This window comes from Notothenia rossii (assembly GCF_949606895.1).
Source record: "Notothenia rossii genome assembly, chromosome: 1".
Lineage (NCBI taxonomy): Eukaryota > Metazoa > Chordata > Actinopteri > Perciformes > Nototheniidae > Notothenia > Notothenia rossii.
Genome location: NC_136912.1, coordinates 29,763,454 through 29,775,836, shown reverse-complemented (window position 1 = coordinate 29,775,836; position 12,383 = coordinate 29,763,454). Strand labels below are relative to the sequence as shown.

General features: G+C 43.1%; 1 protein-coding gene across 1 annotated transcript; it reads left to right on the top strand.

The window, feature by feature from the left end:
- Positions 1-235: 235 nt before the first annotated feature.
- cp110 (centriolar coiled-coil protein 110) lies at positions 236-12,095 on the top strand. The gene is made up of 10 exons (XM_079670831.1): positions 236-778; positions 1,232-1,357; positions 1,451-3,956; positions 4,551-4,693; positions 6,474-6,575; positions 7,026-7,145; positions 7,910-7,996; positions 8,166-8,282; positions 9,050-9,123; positions 10,710-12,095. Exons 1-10 carry the CDS (start codon positions 650-652, stop codon positions 10,867-10,869), a joined length of 3,564 nt encoding a protein of 1,187 aa, XP_079526957.1. The 5' UTR covers positions 236-649; the 3' UTR covers positions 10,870-12,095.
- The last annotated feature ends 288 nt before the right edge of the window (positions 12,096-12,383 follow it).

The window sequence follows — 12,383 nt, the reverse complement described above, 5'->3', positions numbered from 1 at the left end:
CAGTGCTAGCCACATCTTTGTGTCTGTAGGTGGCGGTACCGAGTTATGTCTGCCCCTTCTTCTCCAACAGGTCCGGATCCTGTGAAAACACGGAGCGATGTGGCTTTATCAATACAAACTGAGCTTCAGTATTGTTGACATCGAGTATTTCATTTGTTTCGTTAATATAATTGGAGTCTTTGTTGATTAAAGTTGTGTGTTGTGTTGTAAATTGCTTTATTCGTTGATTAATGTGCTGTATCCCTCCCTTTCCACACTGTGAATCCACTCCGGGTTTCCATGGCACCGCAGCGGTTTGCAACTGTCAGTTTGTTGCTGCGCGAGGAGAGGCGGGTAAAAATGTAAACACACATCCATCCTGATGGAGAGTTTGTGTTTGGTAGCTCCTTTGACTTTATTTTCTTTTTCTTTTGTCAAATGTAACACTGTAGAGCTGCTTTTCTCCTGTAGCTTCTCTTCACTCTATGTATAATAGATATTACTGAAATACTACTCTACCGGCATTTTGGTATTGCACGCTAACCAAACAGCAGCTAACTCGTTAGCCAGCAAGCTAGCTAGCTAGGGTTACAGCTCAGCAGCTACTATAAAGTATTAATGTATTAGCGTAAGTTAACTGTTTCTACCTACCGTTTACTGATGCAATTTGATGGAGGACTACGACCAGTTTGTTCAGCATTGTTCCTCCCATCTGAGGAAGAGTGAGGAGGGAGACAACAAACCTCCACCTGCCTCCTCTCTCATCCGCTTCTATGGACGACCCATCCTTCCTCCCCTGGTACGAGTTTAGCTTTATTTCTGCTAAAATCCACATGATTCGGGGTTATAATCTCAGCTAACATGGCACAGACGCACTAAAACACGGTTGAAGACTGTGTGACTGTATGTAGCATACCTTATATTTCTTGTTACTAACTCACTGATTTTAAGGAACAATGGTGTAATTCAATATCCTTTACTATTTACTGAAAATCGGGCACGTTGTTCCAGCTTGTCAGATGTCAGGTTTGCTGCTTTGCCATGTTCTATATAATTGTTAAGTTGGTATACCTTTATCTGGGTTTTCAAATATTGATTGGACAAAAAAGCTATGTTCAGTTGTCACCTCATACAAAGCACTGGGAATTTGTGAAGGACAGTTTCCATTGTTATTGTTTTATAGACCAAACAAGTTGTATGAGGTGTTGTTTCACATGCATGACGCCTCATGTCTGCTTTCTGATGATAACAGCTCTCAGGGGGGCAGAGAGAGGAAATGCAGCGACACAGAGATGCAGCGCAGAAAGCTACTGTCCACAGGAAGATGAAAGATGATTTAAGAATGGCCTACGTGCAAACTATCCTCCACAGTGTTCAGGTAATATAAGTCCTTACTTTTCAGCTATCCTCATCCGCAAACTTCCTATATTTGTGTTTTGTCTAAACATACTTTCCTTTCCATGGTTTGCAGCTGAGGAAAACACCAACACTGCAGGAGTTGCTTCAAGAGTCGGAGATAAAACAAAACTCTTCAAATTCCGGCAACGCCACCGTTGGATCGGGGTTGCAGAGTAATTTATTCATAGGAACAAAGGAAAGCCTTTCACCCTCACTGCTGTCTGGAGAGAAAGACAAGGATAGTGTTTATTTTCCTCAATTGACATCAACTACATATAGTGCCTATTTTGCCTCTGATGTGACAACTCAGGAAAGTTACCAGAAAGAATGCCTTATTAAACAACACAACAGCCAACAGGTTTCACAGCCAGGCCAACAGTCAGCGTCGTCCGGTTACGTGACCTTTGAGAATCTTGAGAACAGCTCCAATGTCTCTGAAAGGATTGATGACGAGAGAGAGAGCTTTGGTTCATCCGAGGGAGCTTATCGTAATAACATGGGTGGCCTTTTCCTCCAAAAAACCTCAAACACAATCACCAAGATGCCAGATATTATCAGCCACCCTCCCATTGATGGAGAGGAATTAGAGAGGAGTGGACTAGAATCAGCTATTTGTAGTCCTTTTACATTAATGAAAGACATGAGTTGCACCTCGTTCCAGGAGGATTCAATCATATGTGACCATTTACAAGATGGGACATCTAAAAGCAGTCATCAAGGCAGCACAGAGAGTGGGGATAACTTTTCCTTTTCTTCAGTTATTGAACTTGACAATGATCAGAGTTTGGACCGAATTGAGGGCACAGTCTCTTCATCAGAAAACAGTGGCATTTCAAACAATCTGGAGTTATCACAGATATTAGGCACTCATCTCAATCCACCGACAGAGCTAGACATTCAGCACAATGGAATCAAATCCGAACCAGCAGGACACCATGGAGACAAAGCAAATCCAACTGAGGAGCCTTATCGCATGAGCCTCCAGGCGTTGCTGAAGAAATCTCAGGACTACCGGCGGAGCCAGCGAATGCTTAGGAACCAAGCCAAAAACACTAAAATGCAGGAGAGGACCCAAGAACAGACAAAAGCAAGGGCGGAGGAGCAGAGCCTCTCTGATAAGGAGAATGACGAATTTCCTTATAAGGGGACTGTGACCGATGAGGGGAAGAAAATGAAGGAGAGGAGAGGCACTGTTATTCCGTCTGCGGACACGCCAGCACAGAAATCCTGGGGAAATGATACAGCCTTTGAGAGTGAGTTTTTTGAGGAAAAGCCAAGCTTTAATCTGGAGAGCTCACATTTAAAAGGAGATGGGCATACTAATGAAATGATAAGTGTTGCGAAGGAAACGGAAATAAAAAACAACAAGCTGAATATTTCACAAGATGCCATAGCAGAGCCTAACCAAATCAGTCCCGCCCCCCAGCAACAGCCCACGTCGACAGAAACCTCGCCCAATCAGGAAGTCAGTTACTTGACAACCTGTCCCAAAGCTTTTTATAATGGGTTGGGGAAATATAACACTATTCCAGCCCCTAATTTCTCTATGAGTCCTGTTAAAAGCAAAAGCCTTATCCAAGATGAAGAAGCTCTCAATAGGGCGGACACCTCAGAGAGGATCGTTTTAGTCGATTCTGGTTTGAATGAAAGCCACAAGGTTCAAGACCTGGGAGCTAAAAACAGTCCCACCTTAGTTCCATTCACTTTGAACATCACGGATGGAGGTGGTGTCACAAACGTTTCAGCCAAGAGCTCACAGCACATAGATCAGCTAGAGTACGACCTGTCTAGTCTGAAAGTACTGATCTCAGATCTGGCATCCACACTGTCAGAAAACTTGGAAAGCCCTGGCCTAACTGACAGCAACACGCGAAACGAGTTCAGTTTTAACAAAATAAAGCATGACAAAGAGGTGGAGCAAGACCAAAGACTCGGAGAACAGCCGCTATCATTAGACAATTTAAATCACGTGATTGAAGATACTGGATCTGAGCCATGCATCAGTGACACTAATGATGTTCTGGCAAAAGAAGCTGTTAATGTTAACGAACTCAGGCTATCCAAAACCTTAGCTACAGAGAGAAGACAGGACAAAGAAACATGTCAAGAAGCACTTCAAAACAGTCATGGACAGCACAGGGGCAGCAGAAAGCCCACAGCTAAATGCCTCCTCTCTGTAACGCAGCGGATGCGCATCCCCGACGTCTTCAGAAATGTTCCGTCCGCAACGATTTCTTCGCGTAACGTCTCCGTGCTTTCGGATTCCAGTAACCTACCGGCGGAGAGAAAGAACGAGGCGACTGCAGAAGGTTACGATTCCCACTCACCCTCTCTCAACCAGTCGTATGACATAGACGCACCATCTTACTTGTGGCTCCACGAATCGTCAGGGTCCGACAAAAGTCATCTCTTTCAGGAGAAAAGTCTGACCCCAGAGAGTGGAGGTGAAGGTCAGGGCGGAGGATCCAAGGTCAAACGGAGGCTGCTCATGCAAATGACAGAAGAGACAAGGGAGAGGAGTGCAAAGGCCAGCAGGGGGGCCGGCTCTGTGATCAGACCGAACATCAGCAGTCCCCGAGGTGAGACTGGTGGGCTGTTATTGCATGTGTTGGGGTTTAGGTGTACAGGAAAAATAAAACATACAAGTTACAAGACTCCATAACGAGACATAATAATAATAAGAACAGCATTAAGGCTACAACTTTTTTTAGCCATTTAGCAATTCATCTTTTTTTTTTTTGCCTATTAAATGTAAATGTCCAAGGAGCTTTTTTGTCACTCCAAAACCCAGAGATATTATTTTAAATATGACACTAAATGGAGGAAATCGGAACATTTTCATATTTCAAAGGCTAAAAACCGAAAAGTTATTCGATTATCAAAATAGTTGCCGATAATATTTCCAAATGCTTGGCTCAAGCTATGGAATTTTTTAAGTTAATATTGTTTTAATCCACATTTATATAAAGAGTAAATTGTTGTGTTCTTTGTTGTAGAAGTTCTTCAGGTAAAGTATACAGCCATCTTGTATAGAACAATTTTTTTTAAATATGTCACAAAAACATAGATTAATGAATATAAATAGAATCAGATCAGAACCCTGCATACTCCTGCCACTCAACTTTTGGCTTTGTCAACATTTATTTACACATTATGTGACCCACATATGACAGATGCGCTGCCTCCAGCTGCAGTGCGCTCATTCGAAGGCCGTGGCGGTCAGGAAGCGGAGCAGGAGCAGCTGAGACAGGCCCACGCTGCTCAGGTCCGAGCGCTGCAGCAGGAGCACCGCAGACAGCAGGAAGAACTGATGCAGGTCAGAGATGAACCATTGATAGAATTAGGGGACTGCTGTTCATACATGCTGAGCAATGTGATGTCCATAAATGAATGTGCGACATAATTCATTGTAAAGTACCCCAACAAAAACACAATTTGCTTCCGTTTTCTAAATGTAAGGTGCTCAGCCGTTAGAGGAATGTAATAACCAAGTTTATAGCGGTGAAGGCTGTGCAGGGAGAGAAGACAGGAAATTAAAAATAAAGAGAGGCAACAAAGGTCCCCAGCTGAAGTTGAATTGAAAACGTTGCGTTTTCAGGGATTAAAACGTTGGCATCATAATCCCTAAACTAAAGGGGAGCCCCATGGTATTAATTGACAAAATTCTCAAATATAGAACATTTCAAGCTGTTTCGTTTTAAAATGTCTCTCTACTTGTCCTGCAAGTGTGTCCTCTAGTGAGCCTCAAAGGGAACATACAGGGGAAAACAACACCTTTATTATAACTCCAACAGTCATATTGATATTTCCTCCATCCCATTGGCCCGCTTCTTGCACTCCATTGCATCACCTATTGCTGTACAGATACAGCGCTACGTAATTCCCGTAAAGGCAGCCATAATTCACTTGAATGGTTTCCGACTCCACCCAAAGTCACCTATCAAAGGAGAATAGGCTCTGAGAGTATCTAACCAATTCACTAAGCTGTGATATAGCATTGACCCTAAATGTTCCTTGGAAACTAGAAGCAGCCCTTTGAAAGGCTCTGGCACCGGTGCACATGTGGGCACACGCACGCACGCACGCACGCACGCACGCACGCACGCACACGCGCGCGCGCGCGCGCGCGCGCACACACACACACACACACACACACACACACACACGGTCGCCCTACCTGTTAGAGGGTGCTTGTGCAGCAGAGTGGGGTCGTGGGCAGACTACAGACATCTGCTCATTACAAGAGACCTTCAGACTCTCCCCAGTAAAAAAACACACAGGGATTCTACCATAAATGTTTCATTACATCCCTAAGAGGCAAGCTGGCATAGTCGCCAGTGTGTGCGCACATGCAAGTACTTCAAGGACGCCTGCTGTTCTCTGGCTGCCAGTTCTTGTTTCTTCAGCTTGTGTCTGTATTTGTTCTTGGCCCAGTGTCCTTGCTCTATTAATCACAGTCTCTTGTTTAATGTATGTCTCCTTAACAACAATATAATTAAAATAAGCTGTTTAATGAAAAAAATACATATTCTTTTGCTTCCCCTCTTTCCTTCCGTCATTTGTGATGGGATGAGAGAGCGAGCTGGCTTGACTGGGAGGGAGGAGGGGACCGAGGGAATTGACACAGAAAGGGAAAGGATCATTTGTTTAATTCATGAGCGTCTGTGTGTAAGTGCCAGCTCGTCCCGTCGAGTGCCTCCACTAATGGTCCCTTCCCCTTCTCTTCTCTTCTTTTCCCACTTTCCTCGCTACCCTCTTTGTTTTGTCTCAAACCTCCTTCAACGTCGTTCTTTGGCTTTATTAATTTCCTCCATCTCTCCTGTCTCATCATCCTCTTCATCCCCCTCCTCCTCCTCCTCCTCCCCCTCCCCTGCCCCCTCTCTCATCTCATCCCTCTTGCCTCTGTGCCCCATCTCCCCCCTTCTGTCTCTTTGTCTCCACCCTCAATTAATTTCTTCCTCCTGCCTCATTTGCTGTCCTTTCCAATTCAATATTTCCCAACCTTGCGTGCGTGTCTGCACACACACACATACTCATGACACACAGACACACTCATGACACACAGACACACTCATGTCTCTGTGTCTGTCTCTCAGGCGTTGGGAGAGCGCTACCGTCTCCTCCAGAGCGTGTCCTTCCCTTGCTCCATGTCAAGCTCACGTCCCGGGGACACGGCAACCTTTTCTCTCCTCTCTCAGGTAACACCACCACATTTGTTGACTGTCAGTGAAGCGAAGAGCTTGCTCCCGCTTATCCTTCTACCCACAATATTTTGTATTCATCACCAGTTAGCCGACTCGCTCAGTGGAAACAAATAGTCCCCCCTGGATGTCTTAATCCTTATCACTATCCCCTCTCATCTGTTACCGCTCTCATGTGTATTCAAGTTTCACTATAGTTGTTCAACAAACATCTTCAGAATCAACAAGTGATCGGCACATTATTATCCTGCTTATTATTCCCTATTACAATCATGAGCTGCGGGTCCACTTACGCTGATGCGCTAAACAGATGCCAAGCAAAAGACCTTGAGAATCTGCGCGGAAAATTAATTGGTTGTCATTGATGGAATTAGCATTCTCCTCTCTCGCCCCCTCTGGTCCTCATTATTCACCCCCCTCATCACTCAGTTCTCTCCTTTTCCTCAGCCCGGCTGCAGCCTGCTGTCGGAGCGCTGCCGCCCCCTGCTGGCAGCCGCTGTGAAAGGTTTCCTAACTCGCAGGATGCTGAGGACGGAGAGGGTGGCGCAGCTGGGGCGCACCGTCAGGGTGAGCAGAGACACGTCTGTGTCATAGAATGAAACTTGTTTAGTTCCCTTTTATACTACAACTACATTATATCTCAGAAGTGAACATTGTACTTTCTACTCATACTTTTATCTTACAGCTGTACTTGCACTTCCAAATGTTGAATGTTTGTGATAAACTGACAGTATTGCTCTTATGTGTTTTGAAAGGTTTTCCTAGCTAAATAAACTATTTAAAAAGCCTCCTAGATTCGCTGGGAAATGCATCATCACAGCTGTTTTTCTGAAACAATCACAAAATGTTTACCTTTTATTGATACATGGTTATGGAAGGACAGAGAAATAACCCTATGATGATGATAGAATAAGATGCATTACTGTAGATTAAACCAACACTATATAAAGGAGTTGTAATTTGGCACAGCCTTAAAAACGTAGAGCTGTAAAATGAAATCTACTCATTACTGCAGCAGTAATGTTGAAAAACATCATATCTAAAAGTAAAACGCTGACATGGAACATTTACTGCTCAGTAAATGTTGTTATATTTGAATAAGTATATTTTCTGATTCATACTTAAGGAAGAATTTGAATATAGAACTGTGACATGAAGTGGGGTATTGATCTAAATACTTATTTTGTGTGTGTGTGTGTGTGTGTGTGTGTGTGTGTGTGTGTGTGTGTGTGTGTGTGTGTGTGTGTGTGTGTGTGTGTGTGTGTGTGTGTGTGTGTGTGTGTGTGTGTGTGTGTGTGTGTGTGTGTGTGTGTGTGTGTGTGTGTATCCAGGACACACACCAGTTCCTGCAGGCCCTCCAGCAGCCGAGCCCGAGCAGCAGACAGGACGTTTTATTGCAGGAGAGAGTCACCCTGCAGGTATCAAAGCTCACACGTGTTGTAAACATCTGTTAACCTTTCCTCCTCTTCTCTGCTACACTGCCAACTGAGCTGTTCTTCCCCCCATTAGCAGTTTACCGCAACAGATACCATGATGACACGCATTCATTCAGGCCGCTGTCTGCTCTGTAATTGTTTCCCCTTCCAGCTGCGCGCTGCACGTTATGAGGTCCACGACATATTCTTCAGCCTGTCAGCCGGGGAGAGGATGCAGCTGATTGGCTGGGACAGAGAGCTGGCCAGAGAGAGGGAGCTCAGGCGGCAGGTAACACTTTCTCAATGTGTGAGCTGAACCAATCACATACATGTGTGTGTGTTGGTTTCTCAATACAGATAGCTGAAGCAATCAAAAACAATGCCAAAGAAAGACACTAGCGTAGTAGATTGTCATCGTCAAAACCTAAAGAGGCACTATTATGCTTTTTGGGTTTTCCCGTTCCTGTAGTTTCTTCTATAGGTTTGTTGTGCATGTAAATGGTCTGCAGAGGATAACATCCCTGTGTTCCCTCCTGAGGGAGTTCTTTGATATTTCTCTGAAAAGGAACATCATGGTGCTCTTCAATGCTACAGAGAAATATCAGTATTGAATTGCAGCTGCTCTGACCCAGGTCTCACATTTCACAATGTCTTATAATGACAAAAACAATAGAGATGCACCGATTGATCCACTTTTGTTATCATGGATTATTCTAATTAAATGGTATGTTCATAATAAAACAATGACCCCTAAATAACCCTTCTCCAAAACTGCACAAAGCTAGTTTTATTTGTAAAAGAAAATACTTATTTTAGTTGCACATCTACTTACTTGTCATATCTAAACTATTAGTTGCATGACGCTTTCCCATCACCCATCTCTAAATAACAGTGTTGCTTTTTATGTTGTTGAACTAATTTATTAAAGTAGGCAAAGAAGTCTCAAATATTCAATCTACTCTTTTCTATTCACACATTTGAGTATTGTAACATTCCTACTGAGTGGTGTGGAGACTCATCTGTAATGTGTTTTTGCTCGTGTGTGTGTGTGTTTAGAGTGGCCATCCCAGAGGAAGGAGTTCTCTCTCCATTGCAACACAGAAATCACTGGAGAGGAAGAGAGGAATGATGTGAGTCTCTGTTTTCTTTAGATCTCTGTTTATCTCACATTTGTTTGTGTGTGCGTACATTTATAAGGACACATGTACAGACAGTTATTTATAATACAGTCACACGCAGGGCCGGATTGGGACAATAAGTCAGGCCGGGAGTTATACACGCTGTCAGGCCACTACCAGTTTTTTGTGCCATTTTGCTGGATTTATTTGTCAATATTTACAGCGTTGCTGCCCATAGTAATAGCCCTCTAAATCTACTACCCAAAAATAAACATATGGAGATGGGTCACTATTTAAAAAAAATTGCAAATCTATTTAGGAACCTATCCATGTGAACATAATAATATTTAATTGGAGGTGGACCTCAATTCCTATCGGGCATGCTCCCCCGGTAAGATTTTTTTTTTAAATGTTGGACTTAAATGCATCAATCTGGTGCACTTTGAGGGGGAAATAAAGAGACTACACCCATATGAAACAGAACTGTATACATTTAAATAATCATAAAATCATAAGAACATGGCCATAACCAATAACATACCATATCCAATATGAAAAAACATTGAAACTTATATAAACTATATTTATTTGTTTTTGGTTCATTTATATGTGTGAGTGTGTCCGGGCTCCTGAATCAGCCTCTCCTGTCTCCCTCCTCTCCCCTCTGCTCCTCTTTGAGGCAGCAGCAAAGACTAGTTTTAGTTCTCAACAAGTTTTAAAAGTTTATCTTTTTTCACCTAGTTAACATTTGTTTTGTATTATTCATGCATATTTTACCAATCACTCCCCCCTTAAATGGAAATATGTGTTTACATAAATGGTGACCAAACCGTTTGAGACCCACTGAGATAACTTAAACTAAGTTAACTATCTGAACACTCAGAGTGCTTTACCTCTACTGATCTGTAGTTATTAGCCTCTCAGTCTGACAGCAGAGTACTCTCCCCCCACCTTGTTGTTGAAACAGCTCCTTATATCTGTTAGCGCAGCTAGCTAGCACCAGATGCTAACAACTATACACGTAACCGGTGCACACGCTTTCTCTCTTGCTCGCTCGCTCGCTCCACACATACACACACACCCTGCCGAGCTTGAATGACACACAGAGGCCAATCGAGGGCATTAGTGTCTGGTCTGTATGAAAGTGGCCATGTCGGCAGGCCACATCATGTAGACAGCCAGTCAGCCTCTGTGAGGCAGAGTCAGACCCACATTTGCGCAGCGTTGCGTTCACAATACATACGTATAAAAAACAATCCTCAGGCCAGCAGGCCACTTAACAGGCCAGGCCATCGGGAAACCTCCCGGTCCTCCCGATGGCCAGTCCGGGCCTGGTCACACGGGATAAAGGAACCTTTGTGCATCAGGCAACTCTGAACATTAGTTGCTGCATCTGATTAAAACAAGTCAACCTACTGAAGGCATTCAACATCTAGACTTTAGTGGATTTGTTTATGCAATCACTCAAGTTTCAAAGTTCCCAGTAATGTTGCAGCCAGCTGAAGTAGCACTTCTCAGCTTAAACATTTGTAATGAATTGAATTTTTTACACTACAGGCTTTTTTTTTAACAAGCAGAGGCATCTCTTTTTCCTGCAGGATCCACAAAAAGGCAGCAGAAAGACACAAGGGAGTGGTGACGATGAGTGGACACAGTAGTGGGCTCTCTGCTGAGCAGCCGCCGGAGACCAGACGAGGACAGTTCAGAGCCAACCCTCAGAGGGTCCCCAAGAGCACTCGCTCCTCCAGACCCCGGTGACACCTCTTAATTGGCCCCAGTGTGGACTCCTACTAAGGCCTCTAGCGACACATAAATATTGTAAATCTAACAATTTGAGAGGTGTCAAAGCGATGCCTGTTTCTGAGGAATATATTACTGATTTTTCTTATCTGTGATGTGACATTTCATCCACTTCAAAACCAGGGTATAATACAGTGCTGACAGCCTTCCACTACGAAATAGTCTGACTTCAGTTTGGGTTAAACATCAGCTGCTCTGTCAGTAACACAAACTCTTCATCAGGTCTGCTTCCAGTTCTTCTCTCCAATATAAGTGTACTAAAGCTGCACATGTAAGTGGGACAAGTGTTGAGTTGGCAAAAAAACAAAACACTTCCCAACCTTAAGCAGAAAAACGCTGACCAGAAAGATGCTGCTTATGATTTGCCGCAGACATTATGTAATGTCCTAGCAGTAAGATTGCAGGTGTAATGAATAACATTAACAGATAGATATTTCTGTAAGCCAGTAGTTTCAGACCTGGGGCCCGCAGCAACAATATATTCAGTATATGCAGTACACAAATGACAGTTTGTTTTTAGACTTCTTTGTGAATTACTGGAGGATCTGACCTGCTACTGCTTCTGAAGCTACACAAAGAAATAGGAAGGATCACTAATTGGCTATAAGTAGAAAAGAAGAATGCAATAGCCCTGAGCAAGCAAACACCACACCAGGATTCAGGAACTAAAGCTCCTAACTGGAATGCAGCCAAGACTAAAGTTACTCATTACACATCAAAATATCTCGTATGAAAAAGGGGCTTTTAATCAGGTTCTAACTCAGCTGTGTTTGTAGTGCTTTTCCAGTTTTCCAATGGTTCTCTGCTTTGAAGGGTGGATTTGAAAATTGAATTATTTATTCCCCTCAAATGTTTGTGCCTAGTTTACCAAAAACAGACAATCTCCCCATATCAAACCCTCTTTGTGTGATGTGAACAAATGTTTATAGGACAGTGTGCTCACAATGCTAATATGCATCTCCAGAGCTTGGTGTTACTGCTTTCTACTGTTACTACTTGAATAGTGAGTTACTCCTATGTGTTGCCTTAAATATTTCCCCTAGTTTATTGGGATTACGTCTGCCAAAATACCTTTGTAAACCTTTGCATCATCCTTTTGTCTCCTTAGAGACCTGTTGGACCTGTTTTATATGTTATTTATTTGTAATTGTTTAGTAATAAATGTTTCTTACCACTAAAAAGTTGCTCTGAAGTTTGTGTTTATTCAAAAGGCTTGCATAAGCACCAATCTAAATAAATGTTCAGTGAGTTTTTCTCCTCTTACTACTTCTTTGGTAACATGGTACTAATGTTTTTTTTATATATAACATGTCCCCACATACCAAATATACTGTAGTATAAACTGTCAGTGCTGCAAAGTCATACCTCCACTGTATGATTCTATCCCACATTGAATACTGTTTTGCAAACTGGTCGTTTGCTTGTGCCACAAACCTGAAACCCATAGAACAGCTGTACAAGAGGGCTATCAA

What these genes read in the sequence shown, in the direction of transcription:
- cp110 (XM_079670831.1), top strand. Translation starts at nt 650, where the DNA reads ATGGAGGACTACGACCAGTTTGTTCAGCATTGTTCCTCCCATCTGAGG. An exon ending in AGCTGGGGCGCACCGTCAGG is followed by an intron (nt 7,146 to 7,909) that starts GTGAGCAGAGAC and finishes GTGTGTATCCAG; the next exon opens with GACACACACCAGTTCCTGCA. An exon ending in GAGAGGAAGAGAGGAATGAT is followed by an intron (nt 9,124 to 10,709) that starts GTGAGTCTCTGT and finishes TTTTTCCTGCAG; the next exon opens with GATCCACAAAAAGGCAGCAG.